A 23,570-nucleotide genomic window follows, 5' to 3' on the forward strand; every position below is an offset into this window, starting at 1 on the left:
TTAGACACTGTATCACTGCACCTCTATCTAAACTAATAAACCCACAATGGAGGCCGTGAGTCCTAATGTGCACTGCTTGTGCTGGGTGATAATGACAAGTCAACAGAGGTCACAAAGCAGCAACCAGCGCACGGACAGGCGCTAGTATTGATAGAGGGGAGGATAAACACACTTGGCCCTGGCTGTACCGAGCTTGCGGCTCACTTTGGCCACGACCCTGATGCTGTTCTAAACACTGAAGTCCATTTCACAATCACATGGAACTATGTGGGAAATGAAAATATAGAAATCTGTGGGAATTGCTGCAGCAGTGCTCAGAAGTGTGTGACACTGAACACATTTATTAGGGGGGGAAAAACCCAAACCAAGTAGCTGGAAGAAATTAATAAAATTAAACACAGAAAATAGAGAGAGAAAAAAACAAACAAACAAACAAACAAAAAAACCAAAATCCAAGGAAACTGAGATATCCTTAGCAAAATTGACAAAAAAAACCAAAAAACAAAAAACAATATGGGAACACAGATGACCACTGGCCTCGTTGCTACTGCTCTGTACATATCAGAAAGACACGGGGGAATAAACACCACAGGTGGCTCCAGACTCTGACATCTGTCACCTTCAATGAGACGTATCAAACCTCAAGAAACACACTCTATCACAAGTCTTCCCATATGGAAGAGATTATTTAATCAGCTCTACGACTACAGGGGGAAAAAATGAATTTGGAGATTTAAAAATTGTCCCCCAAAATGTCCAGGCCCGGATGGTTTCAGTGGAGAATTAAAACACTGATTCCATATAACTGGTTCCAGGACAGGGGGCTCCCTGACACAGCTCATGAGGGAGCTACCAAACAACAGGAAAACAACATACGTGACCATACATACGTAAATAAATCTATGGATAGTGTCACTCACAGACAGAGTTTATCAACACAGGAAAGAGTTTTGCAACACAGGCAAAGTTTATTCAAGGATATCAAGCTGGTTCCATATTCAAAAGTCAGTGTGTACTGTCATATTAACTAGTATGACTGTACTCATTCCTGCAGGAAAAGCCTAGGGAAAGTGTCAATATCCCTAAAACTCAGAGAAGCCAGGGTGGAAGAGAGCTTCACCAACCCAAGGAATCAAAACTCTAGCAGCTGATATTTCACTACTGGTGAACAACAGTGGTTTCACGCTCACACTGGGGGCTGCTGTGGTGTGAATGAGGAATCCATACAGTCTCAGGCATCTGAACTCTTGGTCCCAGGTGGCGAAAGTGTTTGGGGAGGCTTAGATGGAGGGGCTTTGACGCCTGCTTCCAGCTCTTGTCTACCTCCATAGTGTGGCTGAAGATGTGAGCTCTCAGCTTCCGGTTCCTGCTGCCATGCCTCCCCACAGTGAGAGGCTCCTATCCCTCTGGAACCACTAAGCACAAAGAAACCCCTTCTTCTGCAGGTGGCCTTGACTATGGCTTTATCACAGGAACAGGAAAGTAAGACAGGAGCCAGCAGAGTCACCCATCCATCCACGTCAGTCACGTGATATACTGGTCCAAGTTCTAGTCAGTGTGATAAAGCAAGAAAAAACATTTCTTAAAAGGCATGCAGACCTGAAGAAGAGAAATAATGTTCTTACTTAACATGTCTACCTCTTCCATTCAGACTTGTAGGAACCCACAGAAAAGCTCAGGGCAGAGCAGTGGGCTCATCTTCAGAGGATTAGCTCAACGAAGACGAGATACAAGGTAAGTACGCAACACCCACCACATGTCTGTAGGCTGACGTGGGCATCCACGTCAGAGCAGAGTACAGCACTGATAGGATTTGTTTACTGAAAATCCTAAACCCCTGATGAGAGTCAACCTGTGCCTGGCCTGTTACAAAGGCGTGGGGACTGGAACTCACGCCCTGGTGCTTGCGGAGTGGGCACCTTCACCCCTGTTCTCCGTCTGAACTTCTGTGCGTCCTTGCCTAATTAAAATCTGCTGGGCATATTGGTATGAGTCTGTTTTTGAGTTCTGTGGCTTACTCTACTCTATTTCTCTGTCTGTACCACTTAACCTTAAACTATGATGAGCTGTCACTCCCTATCTATGATGAGCGAGGGCTGGGGAGATGACGGCTTGGTAGGTTAGCGCGCTTGCTGTACAAGCATGAGGAGCCAAGTTCTAATCCCCAGCACCCACATAAAAAGGCACACGTGGCTGCGCAAGTCTATAAGGCAAGCACTGTGTGGAGCCATGAGGGTGGTGGGGACTTGGTCACTAGCCTGGCTCAGTGAGAGACCCTGTCCCAGGGAAATAAGGCAGAGAGTGACAAAAGCAGGATGTACCACACATGTACGCAAATAAATAATTTTTTTTAAAATGACAACACTAAATACTTGAGAGGCTTTAGAGAAATAGATGCCTTATACTTGCTATTAAGAAAGCAAAACGGAGGCCGGGTGGTGGCAGTGCACACCTTTAATCCCAGCACTTACTTGGGAGTCAGAGGCAGGCAGATCGCTGTGAGTTCCAGGCCAGCCTGCTCTACAAAGTGAGTCCAGTACAGCCAAGGCTACACAGAGAGACCCTGACTCAACAAAACAAACAACAGCAACAACAACAAGAAAGCAAAAACGGGAGCCAAGTGTGGTGGCTCACGCCCTTGATCCCAGCACTCAGGAGGCAGAGGCAGGTGGATCACTGTGAGTTCGAGGCCAGCCTGGTCTACAAAGAGAGTTTCAAGCAGCCAAGGCTGTCTGGGGGGTGGGGTGGGGGGCGGAACTAAGAAAGCAAGCAAAATGGTATGCTTACTTAAGGAAACAGTACTTTATTTTAAATAAAAAAGTAAATAAACTTGTGACTCTCCCATGACCCAGTAACTATACTGGCTTGTGTGTATTTACCCAAGGAAATGGAGAGTTTAAATTTACCTTAAAAAGTTCATATTGTTCAAAATCTCGAAATAACCTCGATTATCTTCAGAGGATGAGCAATCAAACTAATGTATGTTCGCACCACTGAATACTACACAGCAATGAAGAAGGACAAATATTAACACGGGCAGCAACCGAATGCCCCTCTGGAGACACAGGGGGTTGGGGGGCAGGTGGGGGGATTGGAAAGATCGCATTCCGTCTGCTCCCACCCAGCTAACACTTCTCCTGAACTGGCACAATTTTGGCAACAGGAAATAGATTATGGGTTGCCAGCCTGCTAAAGAAGGGACAGTGGAGGAAGGGCGATGGGTGTGGCTAGAATGAGCAAGTGCTTCCAGGTCATGCACCATCTGCCCTGATAAGGTCACTCTCAGCATCCTGGCTGTGAAACCATTCAAAACACTCACACTTAAGAGGATCCTGGTGGAGGAGACAGGCTCTCTGGGCCTCCCCTGCCTCCTGTTTCTTTCTTTCCTCTTTGAAGGGTCCTGCCCCAGGTTAGCCTGGAGTCTGCGATCTTGGTCTCCAGAGCTTGGGGTACAGAGGTAACAAGCCACCACACCCGGTTCTGTTATTTCTTAGAAGAAGGCACGAATTCCAAATAAAAGTTTAAGTCAGGATCAGAGCACACACCTTTAATCCCAGCATGGGATGCAGAGGCAGGGGTCTCTGGGCGTGTGGCCATCCTGGTCTACACAGGGAGTTCCAGGCCAGACAAGGCGACGTGGGAGACTTCATCTCAACAATAACCATAATCACCACAAAAAGGTTAGTTTTAAAAACTGAACTAGCCTGGTGCGGTGGCGCACTCCTTTAACCCCAGCACTCAGGAGACAGAGGCAGGCGGATCTCTGTGAGTTCCAGGCCAGCCTGGTCTACAAAATGAGTCTGGGACAACCAGTACTGTTATACAGAGAAACCCCCTGTTTCAAAAAACAAAACAAAACAAAAACTTAATTAACTGGGCACACTGGCAATCCCAGCACGTAGGAGGTAAAAGCAACACAGAATTCCTGGGCAGCCAGAACTTCCTGAGATCCTGTCTCACATGCCCTCAACAAAATGTTAATCCGAACCTTCCTGCAACCTATCCTGTCATCCAAAACGACTGTCTCTGGTAAGAAAGTTCTCACAGCTGTAATTTTGTCGGCACCTCCAAGGTTAGAGGTTCTGAGTTATAACTAAAAGCCAGAGATTTGGGTTCAAGTCCCAGCACCCCCGACAAGGCAACAAACAACTGTTTGTAACCCCAGTCTCAGTTTGATTCCCTCTTCTGGCCTCAGCAGGCACCCCATGCACACAGTGCACATACATACATGTAGGTAAAACACCCAAACGCATGAAACAAAATTTTAGAGATTTAAAACTATATTTAATAAATGACTAGGGGCCGCAAACATTTATGAGAAACGGCTGAGCGCTATGGGCTGGGTTATCTGCACAGACACTGACTGCCTGCAGACCTGCCTGCAGTAAGCCTCAGCAAACCCATTAACTTACAAAAGAATAAACTGTTCAAGCGAGCATTGAAACAGTCGGGTATTTTTGCATAGTAATTGAGGTTTCTTGGAGTTTGTTTTGTTAGGGTACAATTCCTTCAAATTATTTCTCTCCAAAGAGCTAGGGGAAATGTCCTTTCTTAGCTAAAAAGAAAAAAAAATCAGCTGATGGGCGTGGTGGCACACACCTTTAATCCCAGCACTCAGGAGGCAGAGGCAGGTAGATCGCTGTGAGTTCAGCCTAGTCTACAAAGGGAGTCCAGGACAGCCAGGGCTGTTACACAGAGAAGCCCTGTCTCCGGGGGGAGTGGGGGAACGACGACAAAACCACACACACACACATTTTTATCAATGTTTAAACAAAGCGGTAAAGTTCCCTCACTCGCCACGAGGCCTTCGCCCCAGAGAGAACCATTCCTGTGCACATACGTCCTCACAGCTTCTTTTTTGTGTATTTCTAGGCATTTGTTCAGTTCTCTGTATTTGATTTTTTTTTTTTAAACCAAGATAGGATCACACTGTTATGTCATTCTCGAAATTTCTCGCTTTGAAATGTCTCAGAAAGTCATGTGTCTGCATATTCAGCTGTAATTTAGCTCATCTGTTCCGACGAGCTGGTAGCACTCCTTCTGCAGGACGGATGTCCCTCAGTCCAACCTTACCAACCCGCCTGCTGACACGAGACTGCTGGAAATGTTACTGTTGAGAGCCAGGCAGCCAGCAGCGACATCAGCAGCGACATCATCCTTGTGCACACTGGGTGCAAACGAGGTGATTCCTCTGTGACTGAAGCACAGGAGTGTAGCTGGTGCTGAGGACACAGCTAGCACTGGGTCCCTCTATTTCTGTCTTCTCTCCCTCCTACAAGGGCTAGACAAGCTGGAAAGCCTTGATTTTGCTTGAGGCTACTAAGGGAGGCCACGTGACCCGGTCTGGCCAATTAAACACGAACAAAAGTTTTCGGAGCAATCTCTGGGGATGGCCTGCTTTGCAGGTAAGAGGGGTAAACCTGACTGACTCTCTCTTTTCCTACCTTGAGGATGACTGGAGTGACTAGAGGGGTTGCCAACAGGATGCAACGTGGGGGTTGGGTGCTGGCACTGAGGTCAGGGCTGTTCAGTGAGAGCCATAACAACCAACCTCCGGTCGCTGGAAAAGGAGGAGCTGGCTTGGGCTGCAGGAAGCCTGGTTTTCTGTCGCTTGCAGCCAAAAGTATCCCTCACACTTTTCTAAATGACTCTTTAAAATGCCTGCACCCCTGGGGATGGAGAGATGGTTAAATGGCTACGAGCACTGGCTGTTCCTACAGAAGACCTGGGGTTCAGTTGCAGCACCCACGTGGTGGCTCACAACCAGCTTTAACTCTGGTCCCTGGGAATCAAACATCCTCTTCTGGCCTCTACGGGTACCAGGCACATACATGGTGCACAGACATGCATGCAGGCAAAACACCCAAACGCATGAAATAAAAATAAGTCTTAACAACAAGAAAAGTATGTACCTTTTTTTTTTTTTTACTTTCTCCCAAGCCTACTGAGAGGACCCACTTTCCAAACATCTAACAGTTTTGAACATAGGAAGTCACTTAAATGTTTAACACAAATGACGTGGGAATGGTAGCTCTCAGATTCGCTAGTCAGTTTTCTTCTTCCTCGACTTTCTTGTTCCTATCTCATGTCTGTTTTCCTAAGTGCTATGTGACAGCAAAGTAGGAACAGTTAACCGACGGGGGAAACGGTTCCTTGTAGCCTCACACTATCAATCCAATCAAACACAAGGGAAAGGAATAAGCCCCGTGTGGCAGCCTAAGCTGACAGCGACACTCATCTCCGAGGCACACCAGCACATGTACCGTGTCGAGAGCTAATTCAACTCCCTTTGCAAACCTATGCCGAAACAGAGGTGTGCGGAGCAGTGGCCCACTGGCACGCCCGGTGGAGTCCTCAGTGTACCTCACCTTTTATCCCTCCAACGGTGATCCCGCTGGTCACCCTCATTCCTATTTTACAGAATAAATAATGAAAACAAACATTTTTAAAAACCACCAATGTCTTTCTTACCACAGGCACTGCCGAACATGGCAGACCAAATATTTAATAACAAGAGGATTGTTTGTCATCATTTAAATTATGCAAAATATGTTCTGCCTGTGTGAAGGGTATCAGCAGCGTAGTAACCTGGAAGCACGGCTGAACCGGTTTGGGGCTTTAGTATTCTGAAGAAGCTGTTTCAAAAGTTGACTCTCAGAAATAGACACGAAGGTGGAAGGCACGCAAGTTGGAGGGGGGACAGGGGAGTTCGGGGTGGATTTGACCAAGATATGGCGCATGCATGTACGGCCGGGGATGGAGCGATGGCTAAACGGTTACGAGCACCAGCTGTTTCTATAGAAGACCTGGGGTTCAGCTCCAGCACCCATGTGCTGAAGAATCGATTCTCGAGTATTTTGTTATGCTACAACTGATCAAAATTATATTAACTTTTAAGAGTTAGAAAAAGAAACAAACAAAACCCCCCTCATGTTGGTGGGATTGTAATGCTTTTACAAGCCAGGTACCTCACCCCGGGACAGCAGGCAAGGAATTCCCCTAATCAGTTAACGAGTAACCAATCTGACACTGAAAACAAACGAAATAGGCTGTTGACGATATGAAAAGCCTTGTCAACAGAAGCAATGTCCAGAAGCTGAACAGAGCCAGCACCTTCGGCAGCACTGCAAGGGCTGCCTTTCCCACCGTCCCACTCAGCCTCAGGAACCTGAACAAAGGACAGGGGGAGCTTGCAAAATTGCCTGCTCCCTGAGCGGCGCGGAGCGAGCAGCAAGAATGCCCAGGTGCCCACAAGTAGCTTCCTGCCACACCTCTTGGAACAAGAGCTAAAGGTTGCTCTTGGGCCACAGTAGAGAGGAACACTGGCTTCACCAAACTCTCCCGATGTTTCCTTCCAAGACCCTTCCTGAGGGCATGCCCAGCCAGTGCCCTGAGAACTCAGGCCCTCAGGGTGGGAAGGCTAGACCAGAGAGTTGCTATCCACTTAGGCCCCAGGTAGGGATGGGACTCACTCCCTATCTTCTTGCGTGCTTTTAGAAGCTCATTTATAGGGCATAGAAGATTTCTGGGGGGAAGAGTTTGAATTCTTTAGTTTATGTTTAGGAAAAAAAAAAACCAAAACACTCTGTAGACACAGGTGTTTACAGTCTACAGAGTGAAATGGGATGGCAAATCCCACCCTGAGGAGACCTCTGGAGGCTCTCTGTGTTGAGCATGCCCAGGGGTCCTAGAGTGTGGCCAGCCCAGGAGGGGGCAAGCAGATCCTTAGGGACCGGAGGGGGATCCAGGTATTTGTACTACACATGGCAGGACAGTGAAGCAGAGTCAGTTGCCAGAGCCAACCAACCCAGATTGGTTGACTCTTCAAAACAGTCTGTCCAGGCAGCAGGGCACTTCCGAGACAACCTCAGTTCTCTGAGGGGTCAACACACCAAGAAAAAGAACAAACGGTAAACGGAAAAGGGGACTGGGGCCAGAATATGTCCCCAAACAAATCAGGTGCAGCACTGCATTGCCCGTTGAGCCCCTGACCAGCTCCCCGAAAGAGATAGCTAATATCCTAAGTTTCCCAAGTGCCACTTAGAGCTCGCTCCACCCACAAGAGGTCTGAGGTGCCAGGCTGTGGAGTTCCTGACAGGCTATTTGGTGGCTCCGAGACAAGAGCTAAAAAGGAAGTGTGCATATGTGCCTGTGTGTGGTGTTGTGGGGTCGGCACTGCTCCTCACCTCGCTCTTCCACTTGCACAACCAACTACTCTCAAGACATGGCCTCACTGTGCTGTGCACAAGCAGGCACAAGCATGTGTGCATTTATGTACACACAGGTTCTTGGTCTGAGGCAGATTCGCACATACCCTTACAGTAGAGAGACACAATGCATCCAACGTGCCAGTTGGGTAACGTAGGCGCACGATCACACATGCACGCACACGCACACAGACACACCAACTCTATCAGGAGTGAACACGCATATCCAATGTCTGCAGGCTCTGGCTCTGCACACACTTCACCACCTCTCAGTCAGATGCATACAAACCTCCACATAAGTCCACAAACTCAGCCTGTCAGGAACACAATCTGTTAGAAGCGCACACGCCTTTACAATCTCTCAGTTGGCCTGCGCATACAAGTAGGTATATACACAACCTGTCACACGCACTGCATGCACACTTAAAACAGCTCTGTGCAGTGCACACACCCGATCCCAACTTCTCAGCCGCTCATGCACACTCACACGAGCTCAGCTGGCACACGCACCCTCGCAGCCTCCCTCCGCTCCAGGCGCACCCCACACCCACGCACCCTCCTGGCCCGGTACACCCCTCCCCCACGCCCGTGCGGGCGCACACCGAGAACTCGGGCGACGCAGGATGCACTCACGCCCCCTGCGGCAGCTGACTGTGCCCCTCCTCACCTTTTTCGCCCCCGCCGGGCGACCGGGCCTCGTCCTCCTTGGGGTTGGTCACCTGGGTGATGATGGCCGGACCGTCCATGGGTGCGCGCCGCGCCGGCCGCCCGCAGGCCCGGCCCCCCGCAAGCTAGGCGCGGGGGGCGCGCGGGGGCGCGGCGCAGGGGGCGCGCAGGGGCGCGGCGCGGTGGGGCGCTCGCCGTCGCCGCCCGGGCGCGCCCGCCGCCCGGCCCCGCGCTCCGAGAGAGGCGGCCGGGGCCCGCGCCCCAGCTCCCGCCGCCGCCGCCGCCGCCGCCGCTGGGCTGTTGCGGCCGCCGCTTCGTCAGCATGAACCCCGGAGCCGCGCCCGGGAGAGCTGCGCTCGGGGAGGCGGAGCGGGAGGCCTGGGGCCGCGGGAAACGCGAGCGGGCGACGGAGGGAAGGAGCGAGCGCGGAGCTAGGGCGGGAGGGCGGGAGAGAGGGAACGCGGGAGGGAGGGAGGGAGGGAGGGAGGAAGGAAAGCTAGGAGGGCGGGCGGGTGGGTGTGTCCCAGCCCGAGGACTGGCCTCCACCGCCGCCGGCGCTGCTGGTCCGCCCGCCACCCGCCAGGGAGAGGGGTGCGGGGCCGAGTCGGGGGCACAGCGCGCGGGGTGTGGTCTGGGGCCGAGGGCTGTGGCGCGCGCGCGCGGGGAACAGGGGCCCTCGGAGTCGGTGGGGGTGGAGTGGGGGTGCATTGGAGCCTGGGAGAAGCAGCCGGCTCAGCGATCCGGGTGTGGGCCGCGGAGCGCGGAATGGATGAGCGGGGAATGCTGGTGCAACTGGATCGCCCGCTGAGGCCAGAGGAGGTTTATTCACCCCGAGGCCCGACACCGTGGGAGACATTTGCAGTCGGTAGTGGGTTCCGGGTGAGGGACATCCCTGACGCTCGACCTGGGAATGGAGGGTTCCGCAGGGGCACGGGGAGCGACGCTGCAGAAGTGTTAGGGCTCGAAGTTGGAGGCTGCATAGCGTTTCCAGCGCCGGAGTTGGGGGTGATTAGAGCTAGGATGTGCGGTGAGGCGTAGGGGAAGACTGGGCCCGGGAGTGAGAAGGCGATGTGAGGTGCGGGGAGAGTCTGCAGACCCGGCTCGCACCGCGCAGTCCGCATAAGCAATCGGGATGAGAGCCGGTGTGCCAAACAGTGCGTCGTCGAGGCTCGACCTCTTGGCACGTGGAGCTGTGGGCACCTCGGCGAGGGGTTCTGCCGCTAGAGTGTGGAAAGGGGCCTGTAGGAGCAGAGTTGGGCCAGGACTCAAGTACATGGGACATGGGGCTGCTGTCAGGTCTGGAGTGACATCCAAAGCATGGGCGTGAGCAAGTGTCCACCAGCTTCGGAGGGTCTGAGCCTTACGGTGCCTGCATCTTCTTGTTCCAACTTGCAGGCCCGACTTGCATCCCTGTCAACCGGTGGGCAGGACAGTGCTGGGGCCGGGGGAGGGGGAGTGCTCGTGCGCGCTCCTCACCAATCACCACTGCCCGGGCGGAGCTGAAACCAGTGACGTATGGGCGGGCTGGAGAAGAAAATCTGGCTCCGCCCAGTCGCCAGCTTGCGCGCGCACTTGCCTCCCACCCCGACCCCTAGTGGCTTTCAAGAGGGGAGGCCTGCTGAGACTCCCTTGTTTTTCCTCGGGACTGCGATCCCGGAACTGGCAGTGTTCAAGCCATGTGTTCATTGGTGAGCAGCTGCAAAGTTGGAAAGAAACTTCCAGAAGCGCCTCTGGTAGAGGTGAGCCGGCAGACTGAAGGAGTCGGGAGAGCCCCACTGTGGGAGACTGCCCTGGGGCAGGGATCCTCGCCTGAAACACGAGCAAGGCGTGTCTGCCGAGGAGCTGCTGTTAAAGATGAGTTGGGCAAGAAGTAAGCATTTCGTTCCCAAACCCCAAGACCTCAAATGGCATCCTGGTACTGTGTGTGGAGAAGGCCAGCTGCCCTTGGTATGCGCTCACCCAAGAGTATCTGCTCTTATCAAAGCGCCTTAGGGACCCCGGAATATCCTGGGGCAGTCAAGCTGTGAAGCTCCAAGTGTCTGTTTGCTGAGGAAGGAAGGCAAGCTGTACTGAGTAGCCCACCCTCCAGGGCATGACTGCTCTAACCTGCGGTCCAGACTCATTAGAGCACAGTGGCATCCCGGACTTGCCTTGTCTCTATGGCTAATTAGCCCGTCACGTGTTTTGAGGTTATGACCGGAGTGGCTGGACTCACCTGGTGTTTAAGCTCTGCCTTCCTTCGGCTAAGGAAGAGGATGGGAGTACTTCCCAAGGATAAAGGGGCCTAGGAAGCTTGGCTTTTTCTGTGGCCGAGATTCCTTGGGACCCTCCGGTAACAACTCCTGCCTTACCGGCATCCTCTACCGTTCTCAGCTTCCTGAAATCTCCTTCAAGCCCTTCGGCTCCAACCCCTCCGCCTTCACCCATTCACCTTTCCTCTCTTTTTTATTTTAAATTTATTGTTTGAAATGTTCACTTCTGTGTTCACTATATCTTGACCTTTTTTTTTTTTAACCATTTGTATATTTGACCTACTGGCTGCAGTTGGCCTGAGCACATGGATGAGGAGAAGTCATTCACTGAGGCATGGGGAGCTCAGGAGAAGTGACTTCCTGCCGCAGTAGCCATCAGCTGTGGGTGGGGTCCCTACAGCCCCCCCCCCCCCACTCATGGTTGGACATTTCACCTGGTCTGATCTTGTGCAGGTGACCGCAGCCGTCTTCCCCTATTCTCCTGCCTTTACACTTTCTGCCTCCTTTCCCACAGGTTCCCTGAGCCTTGGTTCAGGTGGGGAGGTTGATAGAGCCGTCCCGTGTATGGCTGAGCACTTGAGGTCGCTTCTTCTCCGCACTCTGGTAATTCATCTCTGTTGAGCACTACCCATTGCGGTGAGCAGCGTGTCTGATCAGGGCTGGGTGCTGCGCACGTCCTGCACAGGTGTTCAGCCCTTCAAGGCCCTTTCTCTGCCATTGTCAGTTCATCTAAGACTTTAACTTATTAATAGAAGTCAAAGAAAAGTATTGCCCATAGTCCCAGCCCACCTTTAAAGTCAGTCTTTGTTTTCCTTCATTTCTCCTTGTCATCGCTATATTCACGTAGTTATAAAATACAAAGCAAACCACATGTTCAAAATGATGAGTCCAGGGATGGAGAGGTCGCCCAATGGTTAGAGCACTGGCTATGCTTCCGGAGGTCCTGGGTTCAGTTCTCAGTGCCCGTGGTGGCTCACAACCGTAACTCCTGCTCCAGGATGGGTGGGTGGAGGTAGGGACACCCTCTGATGGCTTCTGAGGGCACTGTGCACAGAGGAGGCACATACATATATGTAGGCAAAGTACACATATTTAAATACATTTTTACATTGCTTTCTTCCAATGCCCCCCCTTTCAAATTCACAACCTCTTTTTCTTTAATAGTATTGCCACACACTTTGTATAGATGAGTGTGCACTCAATTATAAATAGAACCAACTGAGTCTGTCTTTGTTGTTGTTTCTGTGCGCGTGTCTGAGAGCTGAGCACTTGGTACTGAGTAGCCACACAGGGGCGAATACCCCCCCACCCCCCTAGGGCAGTATTAGCTGTCTGTAGTTCTGTAGTTCTTTGTCCAGGGGTGGAGCCTGGGCAGTTTTCCCTCTTCTGTGTTAACATGTCTATTGATACTGTCCATGTTTTGATGTGGTTTTGGCAGCTCTTTCTAGGAGTAAATTTAAAATGTGTTTCTCCGTGTGCTAACGTTAACCATTATAACTCTAACATAATTGCACAGTGTCACAGAAAGGGTCTGAGGAGACGACACAGTACTTTGGTTTGCAGGTAGAAGTTAAGACACGTGCCCACAGATTAACCGTTAGGAGAGTATGCATCCATACCTTAGTTGGTACACCATGTATACAAAAGGAATCAACTAATTAAATATTGAACAGTAGCAAATACATCAAAACTAATATGGGCAAATGCTTTTGATCTTGAAAGGGGAAGACCTAAGAATAAAGAAAACGAGAAATTATGGTTGTCACTGTCTGATCAGAAGCATTGATTGAGTGCCTTCTGTTTGCTGGGCTCTCAACTAGGCCTTGGGGATGATGGCGCTGGGCCTCTCTGGTCTCCTGCAGGTCAGACGTGACCGTGGCAGTTCTTAGGGAGGCCTCCAGGTATTTTTGTGGCTCTTTAGGAATTTGAGGAAAGCACCCCCAGGGTCCAGAGGACAGATGGCAGCAACTGAAGGTCAGCCATATCAAGGCTCAGAGAGGTTTAAAAATAGTTAAAAGGATCGGTAGAAGTCCCAGACATTCTGTCTTTATATAATACCCTTGTGTCAGTGATAGAAAAACAGCTTTAGATCCCAGCCTGGTGGTGCACGCCTTTAATCCCAGCACTAGGGAGGTAGACAGTTACAGGCAGATCTCTCTGAGTTCTAGGCCAGCCTGGTCTTTTTCAATCTTTCCCACTACTTTGTTGTTGTTGTTGTCGTGGTGGTGGTGGTGGTGGTGGTGATTGGTCTCTCCCCCCTCCCCCCAAGACAGGGTTTCTCTATGTAACAGCCCTGACTGTCCTGGAAGTGTCTTTGCAGACCAAGCTGGCCTTGAACTCACAGAGACCCACCTTCCTCTGCCTCCCAAATGCTGGGATTAAAGGTGTGCCCCACCACACCCAGCAATCTTTCCCACTAGTTTCCAGTGTAAGGAATTGTATTTAAATAAGCCTGGCATAGGGTATACATCTTTAATCTCAGCATTTGGGAGACAGAGGCAGGAGAATCTCTGTACCAGGCCAGCCTCATCTGTATAGATTAGCCAGAGCTAAGCTTGAGACCCTGTCTTAAAAAAAAGAAAGGGCCCTCTAGGCCAGGTAGACTGCTCCTCAGTGGGTATGGCAGTGAGCTCTTTGTGTGTGAGAGAGGAGCAGTGAGTGTGGGATACAGGAAGAAACGGGGCTTTGAGACCAGATCTGGTGATGGACAGGGTTCGGGTCAAGCAAAGCCTTATAAAGCAGGAGCCGCTGGGTGTTGTTTAGAAGGAAGAAGTGTGGAAATGATTGGGCATAGTTTTTTGATTTTTTTGTTTGTTTGTTTGTTTTACAAGCTTCCTGCCAGCTAACAGTTAGGAGCAGTGCAAAAGTTAGAGGAAGCCAGTTCAGAAAGGAGCTGGTGGCTGTGGGGACCTGAGAGGGCTGAACAGACTCCAGATGTGTTATGGAAGGGGCTTGGACAAGTCCTGCCTATTATGGGTTGGGCTTGAGGAGTGAGAGCAGGAAAGAAGTGGCCTCCCGACCTGTGACTTGCGTGCCCAAGCCTGTCGGAGGTGATCTGGCACTCCCAGCCTCCTCTCCATCCTCGAAGCTCTCTCTGCACCTCGCCGTTTCTTGGTCCCGTGTCCCCTCGGTTTTGTGTGTCCTTTACGCTGCTTCTGAGTCACTGCCTTCTTCTGTGAAGGTCTTCTGCCTTCAACGTCTCTGGTGCCTTCCTCTCACTCTCCCACTCAAGGACAGAGCCTAAAGGTGGCAATTGTGTTGGGAAAAGAGGGAAGTCATTTCTGGACAGACAAAGACTCCTGGTGGCTGGCCAGGTGGGCGCACAGTGGAACCTGCCCTCAGGTCTTTGTCTCTCTGGGACACCTTGGGACTTGGCTGAGGTTTCTTTAGCAAACATTCCTTCTCTCACAGTGGGTGCCAGGCCAAGGTTCTACAGAAAGTTCCAAAGAGTCCCTCTCCAGCCTAGGCAGGCCACGTCACGCCTCGCCCACGTCACGTCACATCTCTGTGCTTCAGTGTTGGAGTCTTATGCTTGATGAAGTGGGCACAACCTCCGAAGGAGGCCCACGGTCTAGTAGATGACACCTAGGAATAATGGCAGAATAATCTCAGGGAAGAGCTGGTTTGTTCCTATAGGGCGTCATCACAGAAATGTTACTCAGGCATTTTTAGGGGATTTAGTTTTCTGAGTAGATTTCTGCATCCAGTATGCACAGAGAAAGCTGCTAATGATGGAGGAAGAGGCTGGGGTCCAGAAAGCTAGGCCATACTTGAAATTCAACCTGTGGATAAAGTGGAGCCACTGGTGACTTCTTTTTAAGATTTATTTTTAATTTATGTACATGGCTGCTTTACCTGTCTCTCTGTCTGTCTGTGTTCCATGTGTGTGCCTGGTATCTGAGGAAGCCAGAAGAGGGTGTTATAGCCTCTGGAACTGGAGATGGTTGTGAGTTGCCATGTGGGTTCTGGGATTGGAACCAGGGTCCCCTGGGAGAGCAGCCAGTGCTCTTAGCCAGCTTGGGCTCACAGATAACTTTTTGTGAGAGGGTCTCACGTAGCTAGAGCATGCCTGTGGACCGACGGGAGAACTCAAGCCAACTTTAGCAACGTTAGGGAACCTGTAAGCTTATATAACCAAAGTATGGGTGCATGCTTGAGATCAGGGCACGACATCATCTTTAAGGGGTCAACAGCTCACTCTCAACATGATCCATCCACTTGCCAAGACTTGCTGTCCTCAGCATACTGTGTCCAGTATCTTTCTAGCAATCTCCCTCCTCTCCCTCCAAGGGATGCCTTCTACCCGACCCCAGGTGGGACTTTACGCATCACATTCTTCCTAAGTATAAAGACACTCATGGCCAAGAACAAGGTCCCAGAAATGGGTCAGTGGTCCAGCAGGTGCAGCCTGCCCCCTGGTGGCTGAGTGTTGTGAGTTCCTTCCTCTGTCAAGCTGGGTGTGGCTCCTCTACCTGTCTTTGGCAGAGAGAGTTCCAGTCTTGTCTCTATTCCATCCAGCTGCCTGTTTAGCTTTCCTGGGAGCGTTAACAGATGAGTCCCTGGGAATGTGAGGGTCTGGAGAGGACAGAACAGGAACCGGAGTGATGTGTTCTGTTGACGTCTACTCTCAGAGGATGAAAAGGTAGAGTGGATGGTGGCCTCTGGCAAAGAAGAATAAGGTCGCCAGGTGGATGAGCACAGGGGCTTGGAGGGGATTTGGTGTAAAGTCCTTCAGGACTTGTTTGGAAAACTCTGGGAATATACTCAGTGTACCTAGAAACCCAAGAGGAGGGTGCACCCTTTCCCCCTGACTACCTTCAACATCCTAGATCTTCTTTACTTAGAGAACTTGGGTACAAGAATGGCTCCCCGAAAACCCCCAAGTCTGGAGAGGACATAGCCTACCCTGAGCCCCTATTATGATGGAATAGCCTCTGAGCAGAGTGAGCAGCCCCCGTGTGCCCTCAGCCAAGCAGTGGCTCTGAGTCCTGAAAGAGCAGAGAGGCCTAACTGATTTAACGGCTGCAGCCCCTTGAGGTGGGACTCCCCTGCTTTGTGCCCCTACCACACATGCACACTAGTTTGTCCCAGGCTTCTGATGAGAAGCAACCATGCATGCATAGCTTCATGTGTGTGATTGGGGCATCTCTGTGCATGTGTGGCCTTAGCTGGAAAGGCTGTTGCTTTCTCCAGTCGTTTGTGACATCAGCTTTGCCAGGAGGCTGCCCCGTGCGAACACCACCTGATGGCATCATTCCATGGGCACGGCCCTGGCCAGGCAGGTCTGGTAACAAACAGGCAGGCACCTTGGCACATGCAGCCACATGCTTCTACTATACACAAGCTCATATACATGCCAGGGCACAAGGCACACGTGGTGACATCTGCCCAGCTGGTGTTTCTGCCTGGGCACTGCCTGTCCCTCAGCGCCTTCCCTACCTGGGCCCCCATGCGTCAGCCCTGGCAGCACTCCCAGCTGACTCCTACAGCTGCCTGTGAACCCAGCCTTCTAGGTCTCAGCTTCCATGTGCAGGTGAGAGCGAGGAAGTCTCTGCAGGAATTTCATTTCTGCTTTGCACACCGGTGTCCTTGGAGGCCTAGGAGGTAAGAGGCTCAGCCTACCAACTTCCTCTCACACACATGTTTATGCCTCATTAACTACTGCAGCACATGTGCTCACAAGCTGCTGTGCGCACTGTCAACTTCCCCACATTCATAGCTAGCCTTGCACACTGCCAATCTCCCAGCATACTTGCTAACCTTGATTTTTAGGCTAGGTTCCCAAACCCAATAAATGGTCATTGTCAGCCCTATTTGGCTCTGACACTCCTTTGCCTTGGGAGGCCCTCCCTGTAATCCATGTCTGAGGGCTGGCTGGCCAGCGTGGATAGAGAGGAGATGGGTAGAGACTGAGAGAGGTGACAGGTAAGTGGTTTGCTGCCTCTCAATCTTGCTTCTCTGAGCAGGAACATCCAGACAATGGTCTGTGGCCCAGAAGCTTCTGGAAGCAGTATAATATAGAAGAACATTACTGTCCTGGTCTGAGCTTTGAGAAGAGTCCAAAGAAGTAAAATTTATGGAAATTCTGGAACCATTAAAACGTATTTGCAAAACATGAAGTTAAAATATTTTGGACAAATGAAAATCCTAACCAGCTGGATTTGGCTAGACCTTGGAAATGCCCAAACACACACACACACAGACACACACACAGACACAGACACACAATTCTCTCCCCCCCTCCCCCATACTGGGTTTCTTGGTATAGCCCTGGCTATCCTGGAATTCTCTCTGTAGACCAAACTCACAGGGATCCAACTGTCTCTGCCTCCCAAGTGCTGGGATTGAAGGTGTGCACCACCCCACCCAGCCCCCAAACTCAAAATATTTTAATGTTTGCTGTGTCTGCGCATCCTTGATGAGGATGAAGGACTGACATTCACCACGCCTGCTTATGTACACAGAGCTCTGCCTGGGCAGTCTGTGTCTCCCATGGGAAAGGTCCAGCATTGAGGGTCCTCAGGCAGAGCGGGTCTCTGTCCATTTAGAGCTTCACTGAAACCCATCCCACTCACCATGTGGGGGAAATCCACCACCAGACTAACGCTGGTGAGTCTCAGCCAAGCTCTAGAAATTGAGTCACAGGGCTGTGACCTCTCTAGACCAGAACTGTTTGTTTGTTTTTGCAATAAGTCATTGTCACAAATGTGTTACCTCTGTACTTTCTGTTTCTGATTTTCTCTGGGTATGCCCCCACCCGACCGTACTCCAGTCCTCCTACAAGCAAGTACACAATTGTAGTTTAAATTCTGAAGAGAATCAAGTGATCAATCAATGTGGCTTAGTTCATTACATTTACCAAGTTATAATTGTACCAATCATTACTCCAAATCTTGGTGCCTTTAAAAAAGAAAAACTCGTGGATTGCTGCTCTTTCAGAGGAGGACCCAAGTTTAATTCCCAGCACCCATATGGCAGCTCAGAACTGTCTACAAATCCAGCTGCAGGGGAGCTGACAGCCTCTTCTGATCTTCACAGGCACCAGGCATGCACATGGTGCATGGAAAAACATGCAGACACTCACACATACACACAAAATAAAATTGTAATAACAACAGCTAGATACAGGAATCTGTGCTTGGTGGGGGTAGCTTTGCGCTTCACTGTGCAGTGTTATCTGGTCAGCTGGACATGGAAATCATCCTACACATGCCAGTCAGTCCTGACAGGTGCAGAGAAAGCTACAAATGTGTTTACCAGCCATCTCCTGTTTTCTGTATTCTGATTTAAAAAAAAAAAGATTTATTTATTTATATGTATGCAGTGTTCTGCCTGCACATACATGTGCAGGCCAGAAGAGAGCATCAAATCACATTATAGATGGTTGTGAGCCACCATGTGGCTGCTGGGGATTGAACTCAAGACCTCTGGAAGAGCAGGTGGCAGTCCTAACCACTGAACCATCTCTCCAGCTGATGTTTTACCCTCTTGGGATATTTTTGACCTTGTAAACAGTTCTACTTCGAGGGCTGTGTCCTAGATGGCAGACGGGTCACCTTTAAGAGCCTCTCCCATGTGTGAAGCAGCAGTTGGGAGCACGTCCCAGGAGCCACGTTCTTAGTCTCCTCGCATAGTCATCCCAGTGCCAGGTTGTTCACGCCCCCCACACCGGGGTCATGCACCACCACTGAAGTAACTGAATATTAGAGCCTCCTTCAGCCTGCTTGGCTGTTCCCTGCTCTGTGGGAAGAGAAAGTTGCAGAACACAAGGGTATTTCTGGAAGTGTGTGTGATAGGTGTTCTCCTGTGACGAAATGAGCCAGTTCAAGCCAAATTAAAGTATAAAGGCAGGTTTATTGGGGGCAGCTCTCAGGCGGGGTCTCCTAGTTCCCAAGGAATGGGGGTGGGGGGAGGAAGTCACCATGCAGACTAGGACACAGAGAAGTGGGGAGGAAGACATATGTGAACACAAAGACCAAAATGTCTGATTATATAGGGAAGACCTGGGGGTGCGAGTGGGGAGATGGGGGGAGGGGCTGGAAAATTTAGGACAGAGGGAGGGAGGGGGTGTGCTAGCCATACCTTGTAACAGGTAGGGACTTAAAGATGCTGGGAGACCCTGGAGGCCAGGTCTGCTTTGATACGTTAAACATGCACCACAGTTGCTTGCCCTGAGTCTGAACCCGAACAGTAGGCACCGTCTGCCTTGTGACAGAAACACTGGGCACCCAGAACCCTGGAAGCTTCTATCCAAAGAGCTCTGAAGCCACTTCTAGGACTGGCATGAATCCTCACAGATCACGGTATTGGCAAGGAGTGGCCAAAGGGTAGTGAGTTTCAGAGGCTGGGTTGAGAGCGTGAGAGGCACCCCAAGGAATCATGTTGTTTAAAATTTGAGCCTGGAGTTCTGGCATCGTCAAATTGGATTGGACAAAGAAAAAGTGAACAAAGGAAACCCCACAGGACACAAAAGTGGCTTTGCTTGTTCTCTTGTCTTACTAGTGGCAGGGGTGACTCAATCAGTCCTTAGTGATAAGATGTAGGAAAGTGGTGTTTCTGAGACAGAAAACAGCCTGAGGCACCAGTGAAAAGCCCTGCCGCGGGCCTCTGTGGCATCTCCTATGTGAGCCAGGAGTGAACAGTGGCAGTTTTAAAATCATGTGTGCATGTGTGCTAATGTGTATATGTATGTATGATGTGAAGGCTGGACACCGACACCAGGTGCCCCCTCTGTAGCCCTCTATGGATCTTTTTAAGTCAGGGTCTCTCTTTGAATTTTGAGCTCAGCATCTTTTGCTTGTTTGTTTTGTTTTTCAAAGACAGGGTTTCTCTGTGTAGCCCTGCTGACCTGGGACTTGCTTTGTAGCCCAGGCTGGCCTCGAACTCAAAGAGATCCACCTGCCTCTGCTTCCCAAGTGCTGGGGTTAAAGGCGTGCACCACCGCCACTCACCGATCCTGAGCTCAGCATTTTGCTTAGATCAACTGTACTACAAGCCCCAGGAGTCTCCTGCCTCTAACCCTCCAGCTTTAGGATTATAGGTACATGCTGCCAACCTGCAGTTCTTCACAGGAGGGCGCTGGGAGGGAGGATTTGAACTCAGGTCCTCATGGTTGTACCGTCAGCTTCCCGCCTTCTTTGACATGTCAGGTAGCCCAGGCTGGTCTCAAACACAAAATGTAGCCAAGAAGGACCTTGGCTTCTGACTCTTCTCTTTCTACCTCACCAAGCCTAGTTTACCCAGCGCTGGGGAAGGAACCCAGGGCTTTGGGCATGCTAGGTAAGTGCTCTACCACCTGGGACAGATCCCAGCTCAACCTTGGGTTGAGGATTGAAACTTGGTGAGGCTGAAAGGCTTCCTTGGTCACACGGTTAGTGCAGGGCCAAGATGGATATATCCACCATCATGCTGGGACCCCCCTCTTCCCAGGTAGCAACTCTAACATCTCTACCGTCTCGCCTAAGCCCCTACAGCTGTCGTTTAACTGTGCTCAAGGCCGGAAGGCTCAGGGAAGGGCTGGCCTAGATCACTATGAAGGACATAGGGCCTGGGTGTGCATCTAGGGAATTGTTTTGGGATAAATATAAGAACAAGAAGCCGGCTGTGGGCCTGCTGTCTCAGCATCCCTCAGACAGCGGTCGGAGGCTTATTGCAACCCCCACCCTCTCAGGGTTTCTCTGTGCAGCCCTGGCTGGCCTTGAACTCAGAGATTGGCCCTGCCTCGACCTCCCATGCTGGGATTCAAGGTGTGCACCGCCACTGCCAGGCTATTGCAAGCTTTTTGAGGCTAGCCTGTTATACATAGTGAGTTTCAGGCCAGCCAGGGCTACACAGTGAGACCTTGTCTCAATGACAACAATATCGTAACATAATAAAATGGTGGCACATGCCTGTAATCCCAGCACTTGGGAGACAGAGGCAGGCGGGTCTCTGTGAGTTAGAGGCCGGCCTGGTCTACAAAGTGAGTCTAGGACAGCCAAGGTTACACAGAGAAATCATATCTCAAAAAACAAGAACAAAACAAAACCCAAACCCAAAACAAAACATAATAAAACGGACCTAGGAGATGGCTCAGTGGTTAAAGAACATGGGATGTTTTCCCAGAGGACCCTGGTTTAATATTCTGCGCCTATGGGGAGGTTCACAACCACCCAGCACTTCAGAAGCAGGGGACCCAATGCCCTCTTGTGACCTCTGTGGGTCCTTGGTTCACAGACAGAATACCCGAACACATAAAATTAAAATAACAATTATAATTTTAAAACACCTCTCAACGGGAATGGAGGGAGATGTGTCTGTCTTGGGCTAGTAGCATATTGTCAGCTGCTGAGATGGGCACTTTTTTTATGTTCTGTCAAGCTAGAACTTGATAGCATTTGCTCAATGGGCCTCGGTGTCCTCCGAGAGCCAAACTCCCAGCTAGAGATAGCGAATCTACTGTGTGGTTCCCAGAGACACGTGAAGAGATAAGGAGAGATGCCAACGGATTAGGCAGCGCCCACAGATAGAGATCTATTACTCTGCTTTGCATATCTGTCTCCCTGACTAAAAGGCTGTTGTCTGATCTTCATCTTGAGTTTAGAAATGCCCTGAGCGTGGCTCTGGGAGTTTTTCCACAAGCAGGAAAGAGCAATCACAGGTCAGGAGGGGAGAGGTGGCATGGATGTTTTGAAAGGGCCTGCAAACGGGGACCTAACCCCTCCGGGTGTTGCCCGGTGGCTGTGGCCTCACGCATGCTCACAGGAACTGTGTGTTTGTTTTTTTTCCCCCAGAAAGGCCTGAGCTGCCAAGAACACCAATTCCTTTCTGATAGTGACACCGTTTTCCTCCCATGCTTTCAGGTTTCTTTACTCCTTTATTTACACAACGCTGCTTTCTTCCGTGGGGCCCTGAAAGGTTAGTGACCGCTTGCACCTCGGCAAAGCGGCTAATGAGTTGCAGGCCTTCCGCAAGGACCAGGGCTGCCTGTGGATCCAACGGCTTTATTGTCAACTTGATTATTTATGTAAGCGGTGCTGTGCTTCTTCCTGGTGCTAAGCCAGCTTAAAAGTTCCAGATGCATAAAGCACGCATCCACGACCGTCATTAGCAGCGGGCTCGTCTCAAAATCAGACTGAGAGGCCAGGAGGGGGCGGACTCCAGCGTGGGCTGACTGTCCCCGGGTGCTACTCCTGGCCTTTGGGCTTCCCTGTGAATGCTGCAGACTCACCCAGTCCTGCTACAAGTGCTCACTCTTTAGTTTAATTAATTAATTTTGTTTCTCTAAATAGGTAAACCCAGGCTGACCCAGAACCTGTGGTGAACCTCCTGCCTTAGCCTCTTCAGTTTTGAGATTACAGGCTTGGACCACTATGTTGTTTGCCCAGTTTGTTTGTCTGTCTGTTATGCTGGAGATCAAAGCCTGGGCCTTGTCAGGCAAGTGCTGGACCACTGAACTGCACCCTTCAGCCATTTTCTTTTTGTTTTTATTTTAAAATATAGACGGATGGGAAAAGTGTAAGACATATATAGTCAAGCCGTTCCTGTGGCCCGTTAGCTAGATTGCCCGGTATTAATCTCTCATTTCCTGAGCTTATGACCCTGTCAACCACTTGAGAGCAAACTGTACGTGAAAACAAAACAGGGGCCATCTCTCACAGACCCCAGACAGCAATCAAGTCAGGAGATTAAAGTGATACACTCTTACATGATCGGCTCATTTTCATTTTTCCATCCCATCCCATACTCTGAAGACACAGTGACTTCTAGTCTAAGGCCCGATTTCAGATCGTGCCTCCTTGTCCTTTGATGTCTTTCAGTGCGGGATGTTCCTCTGTTTTGACTCAGGACCTGCAGCTTCCAGATGTGCGGAGCCCGTTGGCTTGCGTGGTAACCCTCCAGCAGTGTGGGTCGGAGTAACTTTCCTCATGTTAGCCTTGGGTTGTGCATTTGGGAGTGTGGCTAGCATGGTGTGGTCTCTGGACATTAGCTGAGTGGGCAGGCATGTGGCTTGTGGCATTCGCGGCTGAGGTTACCTGAGGTTGTTTGGGTAAGCCAGCCTCTTCAAGCATTCTCTAAGCATTTGGAGTTTATTCTTTTTTATTTGGAGTTTATGCTTTTCTTTTCTTTTCTTTCTTTCTTTCTTTTTTTTTTTTTTTTTTTTTTTTGAGACAAGGTTTCTCTGTGTAGCCTTCGCTGTCCTGGACTCACTTTGTAGACCAGGCTGGCCTTGAACTCACAGAGATCTGCCTGCCTCTGCCTCCCAAGTGCTAGGATTAAAGGTGTGTGCCACCACTGCCCAGCTTGGAGTTTATTCTTGACTAAATTATTTTAACATTTATTTTTATTTGTGTATGTATTCGTGTGTGTGTGTGTGTGTGTGTGTGTGTGTGTAGGTCAGAGGACAACTTTTGGGAGCTCGTTCTTTCACATGGGTTCTTGGGTCCTCAGGCTTGCCTGTAAGCAT

The 23,570-nt window shown here is 50.5% G+C and overlaps 1 protein-coding gene and 1 long non-coding RNA gene across 3 annotated transcripts in view; one reads left to right on the plus strand and one right to left on the minus strand.

The window, feature by feature from the left end:
* The window catches only part of CTDSPL (CTD small phosphatase like), a 113,610-nt gene extending 104,532 nt beyond the window's left edge, over positions 1-9,078 (minus strand). For both annotated transcript variants that reach the window (XM_084754933.1, XM_084754932.1), the window contains exon 1: positions 8,875-9,078. In XM_084754933.1, coding sequence (XP_084611059.1) covers positions 8,875-8,953 — 79 coding nt within the window. In that variant the 5' untranslated portion in view covers positions 8,954-9,078. The remainder of the gene's footprint in view (positions 1-8,874) is intronic.
* A 377-nt stretch (positions 9,079-9,455) lies between these two features.
* On the plus strand, positions 9,456-12,350 carry LOC311582155. Its single transcript, XR_014774023.1, has 2 exons — positions 9,456-9,752; positions 10,269-12,350. It is a non-coding gene; the product is annotated as an uncharacterized lncRNA (long non-coding RNA).
* The last annotated feature ends 11,220 nt before the right edge of the window (positions 12,351-23,570 follow it).

This window comes from Acomys minous (genome assembly GCF_964271855.1).
Source record: "Acomys minous genome assembly, chromosome: 13".
NCBI lineage: Eukaryota > Metazoa > Chordata > Mammalia > Rodentia > Muridae > Acomys > Acomys minous.